Here is a 20,215-nt window from a genome sequence, read left to right on the forward strand (position 1 = left end):
CGCTGACCATAGATAATGAACTACAGAAAGTGTGAATAAAAGTTACAGTTTAGACTATTCTCAGACCATGGGAAACAAGCATAAATCATGAAATGGATTTAGATACTCTTTGCTGATGGTATTTGTTGTGTTCATGGTGTTAAAAGCATAAGAAAACCAGGAAGAAGACAGCCTTGAGTTTTATGCAATGTTTGCTTTGCTTTTTAGTATTTTAAGTAAATTATTTTTTGTGTGAATTCTATTTTGAGTTTTTCTGATAATTTTTAAAATGAGGCTTTATTTCTATAAGGATTATTTCCTATAAGATTGAAATGTAATGTTATAGAAGATATTTCTGAACTATTGAAAATAATAGTTATTGTAAATTATAGACAACTTTCTTATTAACTAAATTTTGAAATGAATGCATGTATGATAATATAATAGTGTGAAAAATATTGATAAATATAAGAATATATTTACAAAAGAAAAATACTGATGTTAGGTATCAAAAATAGATAATGCTTGTATAGTACTTGATGTCTAACAAATTTTCAATCTCAATTTGTGATAGAATATAATGTAATAATATATTGTGAATTACATCTTAAGGTTCTCGAGAGATTACTAAGTAATTTTTTTCTGCTTCACTTTTACATATTTTCTAAGATGTTTTTGAATATATAAATGTAAAATTAATACATGAATTTAAAATGAAACAATGGTTTTTTTAATTTAATATTTGGTAGTAATGAAATGTTTTATAATTATTTTACAGCATCTGTATTTTAATTATCATGTTCCCTCTCTTTTTTTATGTGCAGATTTTCAATTGAAAAAGGAATCGCAGGTCAAGTAGCAAGAACAGGGGAAGTCCTGAACATTCCAGATGCCTATGCAGATCCACGCTTTAACAGGTAAGAAAGAGTTATGTCCTCTCCTCCATCATGTCTTCTTTAATGACCCACTCAGCTGAAACCTCTTCTTTGGAGTCCTTATTCTCCAAGTCCCAATGCAATTAGTTCTTTGCTTTTAGTTTTCTGCTTAGAACCAGCCCTATTATCAACAGTTCATATTTTCAGATACTTATAAAATGATTGATTCTAAGTCATTGATATATAATGATATTCAGCTATAGTTTAAAATGTTATAAAAACACCAATAGGCAGGAGTTTTAATTTCCAGAACTGTTGTGTTTTTTTCATTATAGTGTGATTGTGTCATGAGCATATTTTCTCTATCAAATCATATACTCAGAGGCTGCAACACATAGTTCTACAATTACATACTTTTGAGCTTGACAAATCTAGTTTCAAATCATGGTTTTATCATTTATTACCTCTCTCTAGTGACCTAGAATAAGTCACTTATATCTCTGAGCCTTAGTTTCTTCATCCTTAAAATGGGTATAATGATGCCTATTTTATAGTTTTATGTGTTTTTTTTATAAGATTACAGATGGTAATCATAAAAGGTGTGAAAACTTTACCTGACACAAAGTAGGAACTCAATAAGTTGCAGGTTTTATTGAATATTATTAAAGTTGAATATTAGGATGGCACTTAAGATTTTTTTGGTTTGACTTTCTTTGAAGAAATAGAAACAAAATTATATAATCTAAGTTTTAATAAATCTTTACAAATTGGAAGTCTCAAGGCTGATGTCATTATTGTTAGGGAATGATATTTTAAGTATTTTGACAACAATGTTTAGTTAATTTAAACATTTGTTTTATGTTGAGACAAAAAAATTAAGCAATAAGAAATTTTCATGTATTTGATTGATTAATGTCAAATACATACAACTCATATGTAAACATAGCTGTATTCTAGTAGTATATTTTATTTTAAAAGGGTATACTGAAAATCTTATTTTTTTAAAAGATCAAACTTGTCATTTCAGTGCTTAAATATTTAAATATTAAAAATTTTATATAAGACTTATAGGTCAGACTATTAACAAAATGAGAAGGCAAGCAGCGGATTGGGAAAAAATATTTGTAAATCATATATTTGACAAAATACTTGTATCTAAAATATATTTTAAAAACTCTTCCAATATAATACTAAGAAGATAACTCAATCTAATAAAAAGGGCAAAAGATTTTTAACGGACACCTCACAAAAGAAGGTATACAGCTGACTATTAAACACATGAAACGATGTTTGAAATGAGGGGCATGTAAGTTTAATTGACAGTGAGATCTCAGTACACACTAACTTGATTGGCTGCAACTTTAAAAGACTGGCGTTAGCAAGGATTGGCATAGCTATCGAGAAACTGGCAGCCTCATATTGACTGGTGGGAATGTGTAGCTGTATGACCACTTAGGAAAACGGTCTTTGAAAGTTCACCACACATTTACTGTAAGGGTCATCAGCTGTCTCTACTTCTAGATATTACTTCAAGAAAAATTAAAACATATGACCACACAAGACTTGTATGCAAATCTGCAAAGCAGTATCATAATTGCCAACAAAGAGCTATTAACAAATAATATTGTCCATCAACTGGTAAATGAATAAATAACATATGAGTCATTCATTCAGTAGAGATACTATTCAGGAATAAAAAGGATGTAACAACTGATACATGCAACAATGTGAATGAGTCTCCAAAACATTTGCTAACTGAGAGAAACCAGGCCCTGAGAACTAGCATAAACTAACTGCCATTAGTTATGTCGCTGTTTCTTTGGAACTTAGTCCTAATTTCAAAAAGCATTTCCTCAAATTAGGAGTCCACAAGCCTTTTCTATTAAGGACCAGATGCTAAGTATTTTTGGCTTGATGGGCCATGAAGTCCTCATCACAAGTCCTAAGCTCTGCCTTGTAGGCTGATAGCAGACCCAGTCTCTTTTTTTTTTTTTTTGAGTTGGAGTCTCACTCTGTCGCCCAGACTGGAGTGCAGTGGCCGCTCCCGGCCACCGCAGCCTCGACCTGCTGGTCTCCGGCGATCCTTCTGCCTCAGCCTTCCGAGTAGCTGGAATTACAGGCGTGCGCTACCATGCCCGGCTGATTTTTTGATTTATTGTAGCAATGAGGTCTCTCCAAGTTGCCCAGGCAGGTCTCGAACCTGCGGGCTCAGGCAATCCACTCACCTCAGCCTCCCAAAGTGCTGGGATTACAGGCTGAGCCACCAAGCCCGGCAGCAGACCCAGCTCTAAATGCATGGCATGGCTGGCTGTGTTACACTAAAACTTTATATACAGACCAGGAGAGGACTGGCTTGGCCCATGGGGTATAGTTTGCTGCCCTGCTCCACATCTGTTAGATGGTAACTCCCACATAAATTAGTTAGTAAGTTATATCTCTCATAATTATGACCAACTTCAAAGGACTATGTCATTTTCCCAAATTTATTGTGTTTCTCCTCTGAATCCTCATTGCCTGATACTTGGTAATACCTGATGCCTAAAACCCAATGATGAGCCACAGTCTCCTAGAGATGGTCCTAGGGGCTCTCTTGTAAACAGAACATCTGGTTAGAATATTTTTTGAAAAGGTTTTACTAAAACATTTTTAGAATGTTACCATCCCTGAATTTAGAAGCTAACAGTGCCATTACCATTATATGTAATAGAAGCGAGTACATTGTAAACCCGTGGTAAGACTCCTGGTTGAATGTGGTATCTATTTTCCTCTGTCTGTTTTCTCTTTTTGGTTATCATTTGGTTCTCTCATACTCCCACAGAGAAGTAGACTTGTACACAGGCTACACCACCCGGAATATCCTGTGCATGCCCATCGTGAGCCGGGGGAGTGTGATAGGCGTGGTGCAGATGGTGAACAAAATAAGCGGCAGTGCCTTCTCTAAAACAGATGAAAACAACTTCAAAATGTTTGCCGTCTTCTGTGCTTTAGCTTTACACTGTGCTAATGTAAGTGCTGTGTTTTAAATACTCTTTTTTTACTACTCATTATTAATTTAACACCTTTTAAATATAATAGCTTAAGGGTTTTTTCCATTTATATTTCCTTTAAAAACAGTGATTCCTGGTTGAACATAGTTTAGAAAATAATGTAACATGCCTTAGAAGAAAAAGACAATCACTCTCCTAATATTTTGCATTTATTTCAAGGTGTGAATTTGCTAAAAAGAAAAATGAAGTTAACATAAAGATAAAATATTCAAGTATCAGGCTTATATTTTATATCTGCTGAAATGAATAAGAAAATTATTATCTAAACCCTTACTGTTTGTGCATTTGTGATTCTTACACAAAAGGATAGTAATAGCTCATGTTTTCACACCAACCAGGAAAGTTCTATCTGTCAAGAGAAGTGAGGCTGCATGTGGTACATGTCAGACCCATTATCACATTATAGGTGTTAGCTCATTTAACTTCATGGCAGTCTTGCCCTGTTCATGGAGGAAAAAAATGAGGGTCATTTTTTATTCTGAAGTCTCGCTTTTAAATAGTAGAATTTATTTCTTTTCTTTTACATTGTTATATTTTAAATGAGTTCAACACTGATTATTCTGTAAACTCGAGTAATTCTTTAATGACATTCTAGAATTCTGAAGTTAGGGGAAATTTTTGTACAATAACATTTGTGTAAAGCTAAACCAACATAAGTGGCAGTTACCACCTGCTTGTTTAGAGGAATTGCTTTTTGAGAGTTAGGAGTGAATTCCAGAGGAACAACCATATGATTGAAAGGAACAGCTGAGAGATAATAGGAACAAAAATGACAGCAAATTATATTCTGGTGGCTAAGGGTAACCATTTGTAATGCAATTAGTGCGGTTTAGTGAGGGTTCCATCCTCTCTCCTCACACATCCACAGAGCCTCTGCTGGGACAGAGATTCTTACTTAGCCAATCAGAAGTGAACAGCACAGCTGTCAAACATTTTTGCTTCCATTATTTTCAGTATCGTATATCTCTCATAAATTAAGATATTGATAACTTGTGCTCAGCTTATTTAGTCTAAAAATCACCAAGAATGAAGTTTCTAGTGTATTCTGAATATTGACTTTCATCATCTTCAAATGGATCCAGTGGAATCCAAGTACTGTACCAACTTGATACCTACTATAGTCCATTAAAAAGTACAATAACAAATCTTAGGATGGGAAAATTTTCTGTTTTTTTCCTGCTCAGAACATGTATTTATGTTATCTAACAAAATTTTATTCTAATATATGTTTTATGCTTTAAACTATTTTACTATTTACCTTAAAGTAATATACTAAAATAAATATCTAGTAAGTATTAAAAATTAATCTTGGATGTGATGGTATTATATGTTATCAGCAGATATGTGATCAAGACAACATAACTATTATAAAATTTTGATAAATATCAAAAACAAAAAGCAAAAATGTTATTGAAAATTATTTTTTAATGCAGTGGCTGTGGCTTAAAATAATAATTGCTAATATACTTGTTCATGAATTTTACTTACTGTTAGAATTAAACCAGGCTTAATTAAACGAAAATAAAACAAGGTTTAAAATTTTAGTGTAGTTTGTTACACTTTTTATTTTGAAATAGTTTCAGACAAAAAGCAAAGTTGCAAAAATAATACAAAAATTTCCTTATAGATTTATCCATATTTCCCAGATGTTCATATATTTACCATTTTTGCTTTGAAAGCATATCAAAGCAAAAATGGTAAATATATGCTTTCTCTCTTTCTAACATAGATGTTATTTTGCTCTGATCTATATGAGTGTATGCTTCAGACATAACATCTCATAACCAAATGGTTTCATTTATATTTTCCAAAAACAAGTACATTATCTTATTTTTCCTCTGCATAATTTATAAATCAAGACATCAGGCTGCACTTGGCTTGCTGTGGCACCTCTGTTTTTCAGCTCTTTCCACACTCATGTATCAGTTTGCTAGGGCTGTTGTAATGAACACCACAGACTGGTGGAGTAGACAATAGAAAGTTGTTTTCTCACAGTTCAGGAGGCTGGAAGTCCAGGACCAAGATATCTGCAGGTTGCTTTCTCCTGAGACCTCTCTCTTTGGCTTACAGAACGCCACCTTCTTGCTGTGACCTCACATGGTTTTTCCTGTGTGCGTGTGCATGTCTGTGCCCTAATCTTTTTTTTTTTTTTTTAAGAAAGACACTAGTCATATTGGATGAGGACCCATGCATTATACGAAATTATACGGTTATAATTTCAACATGAGTTCACAGAATGATCTGTCCTTGGTGCAGCCTGTTAGCAGGCACATGTGATTTTCATCACTGGTGATGTTAACTTTCTTCACTTTGAAGATGGTATTTGCAAGTTTCTCCACTGAAAACTTTTTCTCCACTGATTTCTTTAGAAGACAGTTTATACATAAACTTCTATATATATGCTTTCTCCCTCTCTGTCTGTCTGTCTCTCTCTCTTCTCTTTTCTCCCTACCTCCTTCTCTCTCTCATTCTCTCTCTCTCTCTCTCTCTTGCTCTCTCGCTCTCGCTCTCTCTCGCTCTCTCTCTCTCACCGGTGTCTATTGATACCTTCAGTCTAATACTACAGAATGCCTTCTAGCCATCTCATTTCCATCTTCAGAACTTTTTTTATGGGAGCAGAAAAAGTTTTATTATTGTAACTTCTCTGAATTCCACCTGAGCTAAGATGCCCAAAGTACTGGTTCGGTCATCAAAAGTTATTTTTAATGTTCTATTAGTTGAATACTGATGTAGGTTCACCTTCAGTATTTTATGAAAGCTTATTAACACCAGTGTTTTATATTGTCCCTTTGCTTGAAGAGGTATTTATGGTACAGCAATTTGAGAACAGGGCTATTTTGAAATGTGACATAAGAACAAGTCATTTTTAGGTAAGAGTATGTGTTCAGGTTAAGAGTATGGAAATTGATCATCTCAAAATCTATTCATTTGTCCTTGATCTCCCTTGAAATATATTTGTGTCCCTCCAAGAATACATGAATGTCAGATTAAATATAACTGAGTTATTTGAGGAACAAGAACAGTGGGTTCAAATGTTTTTCCAGTCTACGAATTTTTGTATCATAAAACCTGGATTCAATCATAATTAAAACCAAAACAGAAAAAAAATAACTCTTCTGAGAAGTGAATAAATTAACAGACATTTTATTTTTACATTGATTATGTGAATTACTTATGTAAAATTTTAGTATAATTACTGGCATTGGTTTGTATTGGAAGTGACTGTAAACTCTTCTAAACCCTCTGGACCTCACCACATGATTGCAGTTCTCCAGTAGTGACAGGTACTGTTTACACCAGCAACTGGGAACATAGTGTCCGTCGCCTGGTTCAATAGGGTCAGGGCTGGTTGCCTTTAAGGTGTATATGAGAAATATAAGTTCCATTTTTTTACTGCAATATAGTTTTTTCCTCACTGAAGCTTATACAAATGATATTATTTGTGAAGGTTTTTGCAACTCAGAAAGAACAAGCGACGTCTGAGTCTGCAGCTTCAGGGTGACTCCTGTTCTTCACTGCCCCCTCCTGGCCTTCTGGTCTGATGGAGACATGTGGTCGGGTTTCTTTCAAAACTTTGTTCCAGTTCAAAAAGAAGACTGGGTCATATATCTTCTTAAATTTATATATATATATACATGTATTTGCCTTGTTGAAGCAAATGTTCATCTAAAAAAATTAACCAAAAAACAGTAAACAAAAAAATGGCTCCCAATTTAGGCTAATTTCATGAAGGTAGCAACTAGTTTCTTTACAGTAGCTCCTTGGAGCCTTCCTCACTTGAGAGGCTGGTATCATAAATGGCTGAAGTAGGAGACCTGAATGGTTGCTCTTCACCGCACTGGCACTGACATGCTTTTTAAAGAGCAAGTTTGCTTTGCTGTCTTGAGCATTTTGTTCCCAAGCGTCAAATGAAGATCAGGAAAAGCACCTTGTAATTCGCACTGTCCCAAGCACTTAATCAAACCTCTGGGCTCCTGTCTTTCCTGGAATGTTCTGTTGCCTTCTATAGAACATACATTAGTATTTATTAAGATCATATATATAAAAAAAATGTTGTGCAGTATGAAGTGCCTTTTGGTTGTTGACTATTATTAAGTCATATAAATGTGTGGATCCTGGGAAATTCAAAATATTTTTGCTCTTGAGAAAATTATTATATTCCTAACAGTAGCATGTTTTCTACATGAAAATTGCTTCCAATACTGAATATGAGAATGTAATGACATATTTTATTGTGGTTTTGATTGATTAAGAGAACTATCTAAGAGGCAGGGCACATGGGCCATGTAAACACTCCTTATGTCTTTATTTTTCTTCATTTCATCTGTAGATATATTTGATTATATTCCTCTTTTTTTTTTTTTTTTTTTTGAGTTGGAGTCTTACTCTGTCACCCAGACAGGAGTGCAGTGGCCGCTCCCGGCCACCGCAGCCTTGACCTGCTGGGCTCCGGCAATCCTTCCACCTCAGCCTTCTGAGTAGCTGGAATTACAGGCATGCGCTACCACGCCCGGCTGATGTTTTTTTATTCATTGTAGAGATGAGGTCTCACCACGTTGCCCAGGCGGGTCTTGAACCCGCGGGCTCAGGAAATCCACTCACCTTGGCCTCCCAAAGTGCTGGGATTACAGGCTGAGCCACTGAGCCCGGCGATTATATTCCTCTTAATGAAAGAAAAGGGCACGTCTCTGATTGGCAGCATCTCAATTTCACTGAGCTAACAGATAGTTGGAAGTACTATCAACAGAGAGATAACCATTTAAAAATATGCCGCAAGGAAACTAACAGGATAGTACTATCGGTTACATCTTTTGTCTACAAAAAGGAGTCTTAACTTTATAAATTTTGGATAGAAAAAATATTTAACATTAAAGGAGTTTGGAGAAAATCACTATTGAAATGAAGCCAGTTGACTAGGAACAGTATAATAAATAGATGGTTTAATCTTTGTTCATTTTTGAACTCAGCAATCAAGTATTGAGTATATTTTTTATACCAGTTGGTGGATATAAAGGTGACTATAGTAAGAACAGCTCTTATTTAATATGACATTTTACTACGTGACAGGCATTGTTGTGGACACTTTACATACAAAATCCCTTTTAGTTAATCTCACAACAATCCTATGAGTGAGAGTATTATTATATCCACTTTATCCTTAATAAAATGGACACATGGAGTTAAATAATTTTTCCAAGTCTACATATAGCAAGTGTATGATAGAGCCAGGGTTTGAATTCATGCAGACTGACCCAGTCCTTCCTAAGTAAGTATACTGCTTTTTGGTTGACATTGTCATTTCTTAAGCTTGCTTATAGGGAAGACAAATATGAATAAGTGTTTTTAAGTTTCTGTATAAAATGTAGATTAGATGATACTTAGTAGGGTGTATTAGTCAGGGTTCTTCAGAAAGACAGAACCACTAGGCGATAGACGGTAGTTAGGTAGGTAGGTAGATAGATGATAGACAGACGGACGGATGGATGAGGATTTACTAGGGATATTGGTTCACTTTATTGTGGAAGCTGAGCATCCCACAATAGGCCATCTACAAACTGGAGAATCAGGGAAGACAGCAGCATGGCTCAGTCTGAGGCTGAAGACCTCAAAGCCAGGGAAGCTGATGGTGTAACTCTCAGTTGGCTGAAGCTTTGAGAATGTAGGCACAGCTGGTGCAAGTCTCAGAGTCCAAAGACCAGAGAACCTGGAGGTCTGATGTCCAAGGGCAGGAAAAGGGTGTCTGAGTTTTAGAAGAAAAAAAGAAGATTTGCTTTTCCTTTGCCTTTTTGTTCTTTCTGGGTCCTTATCCTCATACATTGGATGAGAACAGATCTTTCTTACTCAGTCCATTGATTCAAATACTAATCTCTTTGAGAGCACCCTCAGAGACATACCCAGGAATAATCCTTTGGCAACTATCTGGGTATCCCAGAGTCAACCCAGTAAAGTTGACTCTTGAAATTAACCATCACAGAGAATGTGGTTAATTTTGTCAGAAACGGGGGGGAAAGTTCAGAAAAACCATTCATGGATAAGGTATCATAGATAATAGAGCAAAGATTGGATTAGTAAAAGATTTGGGAATAGATTATAGAAAGTTTAACACTTCTGAGATACTTGAAGAAGTATTTAAATTAAATTTGTAATTATAGATGATTAACTGTCAGTTGAATTGAATATAATATATTCCCAACAAAAGTTTTCTGAGAAATATAAAAAATACATCTTACTTGTAGTGGATTGAGTCATAAAGTTATATCCTAAAATTCAGTTGTCTCTGTTAGTAGTAACATGATACACACACATACACAAACACACATACATGCACACGCAACCACACATACACATATCCCTTTTCCCCAAAGCATCTTTAATTGGAATATTCTTAGATAATAATGTGTAACAATTCTTGGACTGCATCTTTTGTGTTACATGAAATATAAGTTCAATAGGCTGTGTGCAATGGCTCATACCTGTCATCCCAACACTTTGGGAGGCTGAGACGGGAAGATTGATTGAGTCCAGGAGTTCAAGACCAGTCCTGGAAGCATAGAGAGGACTCGTTTCCACAAAATATAAAAAAGTTAGCCAGGCATGCTGGTGTGCACCTGTAGTCCCAGCTACTTGGTAGGCTGAGGCAAGAGGATCACATGAGCCCAGGAGGTTACACTATGCCTCCAATCCTTGCAAATTATTCTCTAACAACTTTTAAAGTTCTTAATGCATGCTGAGTACTGTTCAAAACTTAAAACTAGGCAGATATACATTTTAAAATCTGCTCCATCACCTTCCATAATTCTGATCTTGGGCAAGCTAGCTTGTGTTCTTGTACCCCAGTTCAGCAACAAATGAATGGGAAGAATACCTGTCCCATAGGATTGTTATCAGGATTAAATGAGATGATATAAATAACTTCTTAGTACAGTGCCTAGTCCATAGTAGATATTCATTGTCACATCCATTGTTTTTTGCTTGATTTAGTTATGGTATTTATATTTTATGAATTATTAGTACAGCTAATTTCATAAAATCTCAATTTATTGTTACATATATAGCTGGTTTGATGTTTCCACAGGCTATATTGCTTTTCATGAAAATTGGGATTTTCCTGATTTCCTGAAAAATGCAAGAAAGAGCTTACCAGAGGGATCTTTGTTATCTATCCCAAGATAAAACCTCTAAGTTTACAGAGGAAGAGAAAGCAATGATTCTCACTTTAGGACATCTATATGTTCCATGCAAAGAAGTGCATCTGGGGCACCCAGTTGGAGAGTTGTTTTTCTTATGCTTTGCTTTCTTCTGAATCAACTATTTCTTTTTTAGTAGGAACATAACATGTACACACAAATTATTTTTTTCCAGTTAGTTTCAAATCAAGCAAAAAAGTGGAGGAGACTATTGTCATGTCTGCAGATCTCCACATGAAGGAGTTCCCTCTGGGGCTGTAAGCAATAGTTTGCTTGGGCCTGTCTTTAAGAAAGAATCTGTATTCCTTCTACCTAGGCTTAGGTCAAAGATAAAACTCTACTGAAAAAAGAAAGGGGAAAATCATTAGCTTGTATTTTGGTGCATTTTGGTGCTGTGGTTTTCATAAACTAGAACAGCTGTGCATGTGTAGGAAGTCATATGTCAAGACCAAGAAATATGACCAAGAAATATCAGAGCCGGCAGAGGGCGTGGCATGTTTTATACTACTGACCCAGTTAATTTTTTTTAGCTTGAAATCCCTGCAATATGTCAGTAGTATAAATTTAGAAACTACAACGCTTGGTTTTCATGTTCTCAGTGGCAAAGGCAGTTTTCTACTATCAGGCTCCAAGTAGAGTTGAGACTCCTTTCATTCCCTATAGAGCTGTCAGGTCAGCTCCTGTCCTCACACAGTCACAACCAAGGTCTGGCCTCCATGGACCTTCCCTTTAAATCCTAGAGCTGCATGCCACGCCCTCTGCCGGCTCTGCTATTTCTTGGTCTGCTGCAGCACTATTCCATGCTACTAAGTAAATAACGCAAGGTTTATTGATATAAAACAACCACACATTTTTGGAGTTTGCATGGTATTTTGATACCTGTAACAATTTGTAATGATCATATCAGGGGTATTAAGATATTCATCACCTCAAACAGTTATCTTTTTCTTGTATTAGGAACGTTGCAAATCTCTTCTAGTTCTTTTGAAATACACAATAAGTTATTGTTAACTATAGTATCCCTGCTGTACTATTGAATACTAGAACTTATTACTTCTATTTAACTGTATTTTGTACCCCTTAACCAATATATACACACAATGGAACATTATTCAGCCATAAAAAAGAATGAAGTTCTGTAGCTTATGGTAACGTGGGATTGGAGGTCATTACGTTAAATGAAGTAAGCCAGGAATGAAAAGACAAGTATTACATGTTCTCACTGTTGTGTGGGAATCAAAAAGTGGAACTCATGGCAGTGAAGAGTAGAATGGTCGTTACAAGGTTTCTGACTCAGTACTTCCCATTCCTGTGTGGTATGATTTTATGATTTACTTAGAGAACCAATTTAATTTGATTATTAATATTATTTCATGCTATTTATAAGCATAATACTGAATACATGTATTTTAAATATTTTTTCAAGTGTAAATGTAAATTTAAATAGGAGAATAGAGTGTACAATTTATAATATTGAATAGTAGGGCAACGATCATTATATTTTAAACATTCCCAAAGTTAAATGACTTGTGTCATGACAGCTTCTTCCAGGTGTGATGCTGATACATGTTTAGCAGCCAGCTCTCTAAATAAAGAAGAGTCCTGATTTGTGTTTCCCAATTTCTATGCTGTATATATTCCAAATATGGACAATTTCAAGCTACCCATGTGACATGATGAATGCAGAGTTGGGAAGAAATGTGCATAAATTGACTTTTGCAAGACAGTACAGTGCACCATAGCCACAAAAGAAAAGTAGACTGGCTTCTTGAAAACAAAACAAAAGCACCAAATTGAGTGGCGACACAGTGCTGATGCCCATCTAAGATAAGTCATAGCAGCTAGTAACACTGAGAGCTTCCCAGTGACTGGCCAGTGTTTGTTCTCAGCCCTTGCCTGAACTATCCCATGGATCCCTCCCGTCCTCCATGCTTAAGTACTATGGTATCCTCAGTCTACAGATGGGGGCTGTGAGGAACAGAGAATTAGGTGATTTGTCTGAATGTATACAGTTAGTAAGTAGTGGAGAAGAGATTAAACCCAGGGAAAGGATTCCAGAGTCTAGGTCCTTGAGAGTTGCTTGACACTAATGAGACTCTAGGCCTACTGTGAATATTTTGAAGAATATTAGGATGTCTTTTAAACTCTGCCATTTCTAACATAATGAGGATTATTGTGTAAATGGGCCCGAGGAGAAACATTCCAAACAGTCATTAATTTAATATGTTTGTATGGAAGAAGTAAGGATGCTATTTAATGAAATATGAATGAATATGTTTTAATATATGGTAGAAACATCCTGTGACACTCATGTTTCCATTCTGTCTTCTGAGCACCTAGGCCTTTTCTACATCCTCGTGCCTATGACTGACATGCCATCAAAATTAATTGCGGTAGTTTTAGGCCAATAGTAGTTGTTTCCACACAAAGCCTCTTCTGGTTGGACAATGAGTCCAAGATTAATTACCCAGTTATTATAGGCAAATAATCTATTCAAAAGATTTTAAAAAGACAACATAGTTTTCTACTTTCATTAATAATTTACAGTAGGCCGAATATGGTGAAACCATTTATAGTAATTTCAGATTATATTAGTTTCTAATATTTATATTAAAGATAATTTAGCAGTGGAAAGTAAATATAAAATATGCTAAAACAATTTTTTGCTGTAAAGTTTAAATAACTAACTTTATTTTAAATTAGTATTACTTGCCTCCACTAAATACAAAAAAATACAAATAAATAGGTACAAATTTAAAATTTTATAAATTTATAGCATATTTATATTATACGTTTATAATTAATAAATAGAAATAAAATTCATTCTAACTGCAGATAAAATGGCAGTAAAAGGAATAATTGCTTTATAGGAGGTTTGTGAGATTTGCACGAAATGATGCACGCAAAACCCTTGGCATACTGTCTGTGCAAGTGCTCAGTGGTATTAACGATTATAGCAACAGCAGTATCTTACCACTTAGTGTAGGTACTCTCACTTGCAGCTTTGCCATAGAATTATGCTGACCTGCAGGGAACACCACATGACAGAAAGTACTGGGTAAATCCTGTAGATTGTTCACCTTTTATGAGAATCTACAGAATTGTTTCAAAAGGAGAGAAATGTGAACACTTCATTCTTGATATATTTTTAGGTACATGATATTAAGGAAAGTACTTTCTCTTGGCTGCTGATTTGTGGGTGGATCTTTCAGGAAGTTCATGCATCAGAGGGCTATGTCTTGTCCAGGTCATAGAATCTCTGTCAGAGAAGGTGAGAGCAGTGTTCACTTGCACTTCTAAATGTTATCCAAGCTCTTTCTCTGTGGTATTAGAAAGGTGATTATCTCACCAACTGGCCAAAACAATTCACAGTTATGAAGATAGCTTTGAAATGGACAGGCATTATTATTTGTGCTTCCCATGAATTTGCTGTTTGTGGCAAAGAGCTTGGAACAGTGTTGAATTAGTAGATGATGTACACATGCTTCTTTCTCACATACACACACAAAACATTTCAAATTCGATGACCATTTCTGATGACAAATGAAATTATTTTGTTATTCAGAATATATATTCAAAGAAATAATATTTATTTAAACCCTCAAGTTGCCAGTGACATTAATTCTGAATGAGAAAATAATTGCTTTTCTCATTTATGCTATGAGAAATTTATGCTATGAAGAAGACATTTTTACTACAGATGTTTGCAAGTATTTTCATCATGTGATATTTGCTGAAATTTATGTGTCATGTATACAAATTATCACATGTGTACCTGTAAAAAGACAGAGTAGAAACTTTTAAAATAGTTTTCTGACATTTATTGATACACAACAATGTGCAAGTGTTTAAAGTTTACTGCTTGATAAACATGCACACTCATGAAACCATCACCACAATAAAGATAATGAATATAGCCATGACCTCCAGGAATATCTATGGGCCCCTTAATAATCCCTCCCTCCTGACCTTCTCCATCTTTAGGTGATCACTGATCTACTTCCTGTCACTATAAATTACTTTTCATTTTCTAGAACTATGTTGTATAAATGGAATTATGCAGGGTGCCAGCCCCTGCAGAGAGATTTAGGAGGTCCCTTGGAAGGTGTGGCAATGTCGGCGATTATTCTGGAGAAATAAAGGAAAGAAAGAGAATGGGGGAGAAAGAAAGAGACTGGACTCTGTCTAGCACAGAAGCCGATTCTGTAGTAGGGATAGATATTAAAAGAAAGAAAGATGGAGGGATAGATATAAAGAGGAAGAAAGAGAAAGAAAGAAAGTGGACAACTGTTGAGTTAATTGAGCAGAAGTCGTTTTATTGGAAGTTACAGCGGGTATTTATCTCCAAATTTTACACAGTCTCACAAGTCTTTCACGTGAACACAAAGCCAGGTGCAGGAGGGGCGTCCCCCACCCACCAGATATTTTCTCAGGTACGAGAAAGGACAAACCCCAAAATTGTCTTATTGTTCTCTTTGCTAGTTAATGTTCCTCAAAAGCAATGTAACAATCCCTACTAGCATCATGATGCTCTGATAATCAATAACTTCTACAGCTCATGCGCACATAGCACCCATGATGACTAACTTAAATTTTATTATCTTTCTAGTCTATGCTAATACTACTTACACAATGCTACGGAAGCTTAAGCCAACTCCTAAAGAATGTGGCCCAGTCCAAAGATCTTGCTGGGCTCTACAGGATGTGGCCCAGTCCAAAGTTCACAGTGGGCCACTTTTTGGAACAATGGATTACAATCTCTTAACAAAATGACTATTTAAAGTCCTATATATCTATCCTAATTTTTATGAAAGTTTCTAATTCCTAATCCTAATATATAAAGCTGATCATCAGCAACAAAGCTTCTAAAAATAAAACCCAAATATAAACCGTAAGTGAACTGAGGCCAAAACCATAATAGTAGAAAATGGAGACAATGAAATTTCTAAAGTTAACTGTATTCTTATTAAACCTCAAAATATCATGATTGGTCATGCTTGAACTAACAGGATTCCCTGATGTTAGCATAACCTATTCTACAATACTTTCTATGAATAAAATAAATTCAATTTCTAGAATAGGTAGAAAAACCCTACACTAGCTGTAGCTAAAGCCAGCCTAAAAGAATGCAGCCTAGTCCAAAGTACGCATCTAGTCCAAAGTACGCACCTAGTCCAAAGTACACGCCAAGGTTTGTGCTGGGCCATTTCTGGTAACTCTAGATAATCATCTATACCATCTAAAGCTGAAAACAGCTCTCCATAAGTATATACTAATTCTACAAATATACTTTTAAATCTTATAAAGAAGCTTGTACCATATAAAAGGCTCCCAAATGTGACCTGAATTTGAATTATATCTAATACCTAAGCCGAAACCACAGTTTATGGGAAACAGGAACAATGAGTTTCTAGAATGAGCCATGCCTGCCATAGTCACAGAATCTTCAGCTTAGATCAGCAGAGTTCCTTTAGGTTACTTGCGCTACATGGTAAAAGGAGGAGGAAAATGGGGTCAACAGCTCCCGAACACATCCTAGTGGTCTCGGGGTCCATGGCCCTCCCTGATCCCTAACGCTCAGTGGGCCTCTGTGTCTGGCTCCCAACAGAATTATACACTCTATATTTTTTATCTGGCTTTTTAAACTTAGCATAATTATTTTATGATTCATTGATAGTGTTGTATATATAAATAGTTTATTTCTTTTTTTTAACTGAATAGTATTCCATTGTATAGAAATACCATAAATTACTCACCTGTTGATAGACATTTGAGTTACTTTCAGTCTTTGGCTGTTACAGTAAAGCGGCAAGGAACAGTTCTGTGCACAATCCTTTGTGTGGGTATAGACTTTCACCTCCCTCAGATAGATACATGTGCATTGGTGGGTCACACGGAAGGGTGTGTAACCATTTAGAGACTGCCAAACTCCTTTCCATAGTGGTTGTACTCTTTCCCAAAATTATTATATGTGTTCTAGTTCTTCTACACTTGTCATCTATACATTATCTTTAGTGAAATGTCCTCTCAGATCTTTTGTGCATTATTTTTGTTTGTGGTTATTTTTCTTATTGAGTTTTGGTAATTTTTAATATATTCTAGATGCATGTCATTTATCAGACAGGTTATTTGTAAATATTTTCTCCCAGTGTTTGTCTTTTCATTTTATCAATAATTTCTTTCTAAGAGCAACAGTTTTTAATTCTGAAGCCCAATTGATCAAGTTTTCCTTTTATTATCAAGCTGTTAGCATTGTGTTGAAGAAATATTTGGCTAACCTAAGGTCACAAAGACTTTCTCCTCTAAATTTTTTCTAGAAGTTTTATAGTTTTCGGTTCTACATTTAGGTCTATAACCATTTTGAGTCAGTGGTGCAATGTAAGGACCAAATCTGATTTTTTTTTTTTTTTTTTTTTTGCATGTGGATAGCCAGTTGTTCCAGCACCATTTGTTGAATAGATGACCCTTTCTCTAAGGTCTAGCTTTGAACCCTTGTTGAAAGAACACGACTGTGGATGCATGGGTCTGCTTATCCTCTGTTCTGTTCTACTGATCTGTTTGTAAGCCTTGATGCCAGTGCCACGTTGTAGCTTTCTAATAAGTATTGGAATTTCCCACCTTCAATCTCTGTTTTCAGAGTTGTTTTGGCTATGCTAGGCACTTGAGTTTCCATGTGAATTTTAGAATCAGATTTTCATGTCTTATAGAAAAGCCTACTGGGATTTGATTGGGTTAACACATGAGTAGCTCAGTTCTGAATGTGGTGTTGAAATCTCTTAGCTGTGGATGTGCCAGTCTACTTTACTTGCGGTTTTCCCATTGTTTGCTTCATGTGCTCCAAAACTGTCTAACGAGGTGCATGTGGTGTCCTCCTGATGACCTAACCCATTTGTCATTGAAAATGACCTTCTTTATTCCTGGTAATAGTCTTTGAAATCTGCCTTGTCTGATAGTATTAGTAAATCCATTCTAACTTTCTTTTGACTGGTATTAAATGGTATATCTTTTCTATCATTTTACTTTTACTCTATTGGTGGCTTTATATTTAAAGTAGGATTCTTGTAAGCAGCATATGGTTTTAATTTAGTCTGACATTCTTTGTCTTTTACTGTTTATTTATTTATTTATTTATTTATTTATTTGAGTTGAAGTCTCACTTCATCGCCCAGACTGGAGTGAAGTGGCATAATCACGGCCACCCCAGCATCGACCTGCTGGGCTCTGGTGATCTTTCCGCCTCAGCCTTCCAAGTAGGCGGAATTATAGGCGTGCGCTACCACACCTGGCTAATTTTTTTTTTTAATTGTAGAGACAAGGTCTCACCATGTTGCCCAGGCTGATCTCGAACCCACGGACTCAGACAATTCTCGCGCCTCAGCCTCCCATACTGCTGGGATTACAGGCTTGAGCCACCGTGCCCAGTCAATCTTTGCCTTTTAATCATTGATGTTTAGACCATTCATATTTTATGTTTATGTGTTAAGGCACCATCTTGCTATTTATTTTCTATTTGTTCCTTATTTCTCTTTTCTCTCTGTCTTTAAAATTGATTTTTAAAAATTTGTTTCATGAAATAGGTTTTAAATGATAAAATTCTTCTCTTTGAATAGCTTTCATCGAGTTTCATTGATTTTGAACTGGTTTTGCTAATATAGAGAAATGCAGGTGATTCTTTTGCAGGATTATCCAATTGACATTAGCAAAAATGGAAATTTATCTGAATTTCAACCATACATATTAATGGTTAGGTAATAGAAATATGAATGCTGTGTTTAAGAACAGCCAATATTACCTTTAGTCCATTTGAATCCGCATACTTTTTTGGAATATCATTCTCAAATAGTATAACTGAACATCTAAGTACTGAAATAAATTAAATTGAATCAGATCTTAAATTATTGTCTCAGAAAGTAGCAAAGAAAAATTAGTGATCAATGACATATATTTATAGTGCTTTTATTTTAAAATACATAATTTTTAATAAGAACAAAAAGACATGTTCAGGAAGTAAAATAAAATATTTTGAACTATGTATGTTTTACTTTTTTCTGTTTTTAATTTCTATTTTAGTTTATATTTTATAAACAATGCATGAACACAGTGCATGTGCGTTTAATTACTGAAAGAGCATACACTCATTGGAGTTGCATCTCCAAAATTGTTGTACTGATAAAGGGCTTCACAATCAAACATCTTAGAAATTCTCTGGATTAGAGGACCTTCAGATCACCAAGGACTAAGCCAAATATTTTCAAAAGATGATATAATGTGTCTTAACTCTTGAATCATTTAGTCTCATTCATATTATTATGCAGACTATAATGGATAGTCTTAGCTGTGGAAGGTGATCTGTCCTATACTAGATGTTATTTTAAAAATGCAAAATGTGGCCCCATGTGGTGGCTCATGCCTATAATACCAGCACTTTGGGAGGCAGAGGCAGGAGGATTGCTTGAGCTCAGGAATTCAAGACCATCTTAGGCAATATAGTAAGACCTCATCTCTACAAAAGGATAAAAAATTAGCCAGGCATGGTGGCACATACCTGTAATCTCAGCTATTCAGGAGGCTGAGGCTGAGGATCACCTGGACCCTGGAGGTTGAGGGTGGCTGCAGCGAGTCACCATTACACCACTGCACTCCAGCTTGTATGATACAGGAGACCTCTACTAAAAAAAAAAAAAGCAAAGTGTTAAGAAAGCTACTCAATTTCATCATCATAACACATGCTTACACTACGAATTTGCTGTAGAGGCTTCCTGGTTAACCTCACCTACTTTATAATTCACAAACCTCCATATTGGCCCATTCTACTTGCTCCACTAAATGTTTTAATTTCAACTCACATATTAGTTTACAGTTATTTGCAAAAATATATTTGCACACAGATAGAAACATACAAAATCTCAACTTAATAGGATCGTGGAATGTACCTATCCATTTTCCATTAGAGTAATTTTCAACTTGTATGCCTACTCTATGGGCAGAATCTATGACTGATGAACACAGATGGGTGTTGCACATTGGAATCCATTGCTTTAACACTAATAAAATCCCAAATTCCATTCTTTTAAAAGTACAAAAAATACACAAGAAAGTCGAGACAAAGGGGAAGAAATGATAATGA

At 35.4% G+C, this 20,215-nt stretch overlaps 1 protein-coding gene across 2 annotated transcripts in view; it reads left to right on the top strand.

Moving 5' to 3' along the window:
• Nucleotides 1-20,215, top strand: part of PDE10A (phosphodiesterase 10A) — a 261,276-nt gene that overhangs the window by 184,068 nt on the left and 56,993 nt on the right. For both annotated transcript variants that reach the window (XM_021706971.1, XM_008074000.2), the window contains exons 12-13: nucleotides 804-896; nucleotides 3,673-3,859. In XM_021706971.1, the coding sequence (XP_021562646.1) occupies nucleotides 804-896; nucleotides 3,673-3,859 (280 nt within the window). The remainder of the gene's footprint in view (nucleotides 1-803; nucleotides 897-3,672; nucleotides 3,860-20,215) is intronic.

Source organism: Carlito syrichta, unplaced genomic scaffold (genome assembly GCF_000164805.1).
Source record: "Carlito syrichta isolate Samal-C Ts95f unplaced genomic scaffold, Tarsius_syrichta-2.0.1 Scaffold316264, whole genome shotgun sequence".
Classification (NCBI taxonomy): Eukaryota; Metazoa; Chordata; class Mammalia; order Primates; family Tarsiidae; genus Carlito; species Carlito syrichta.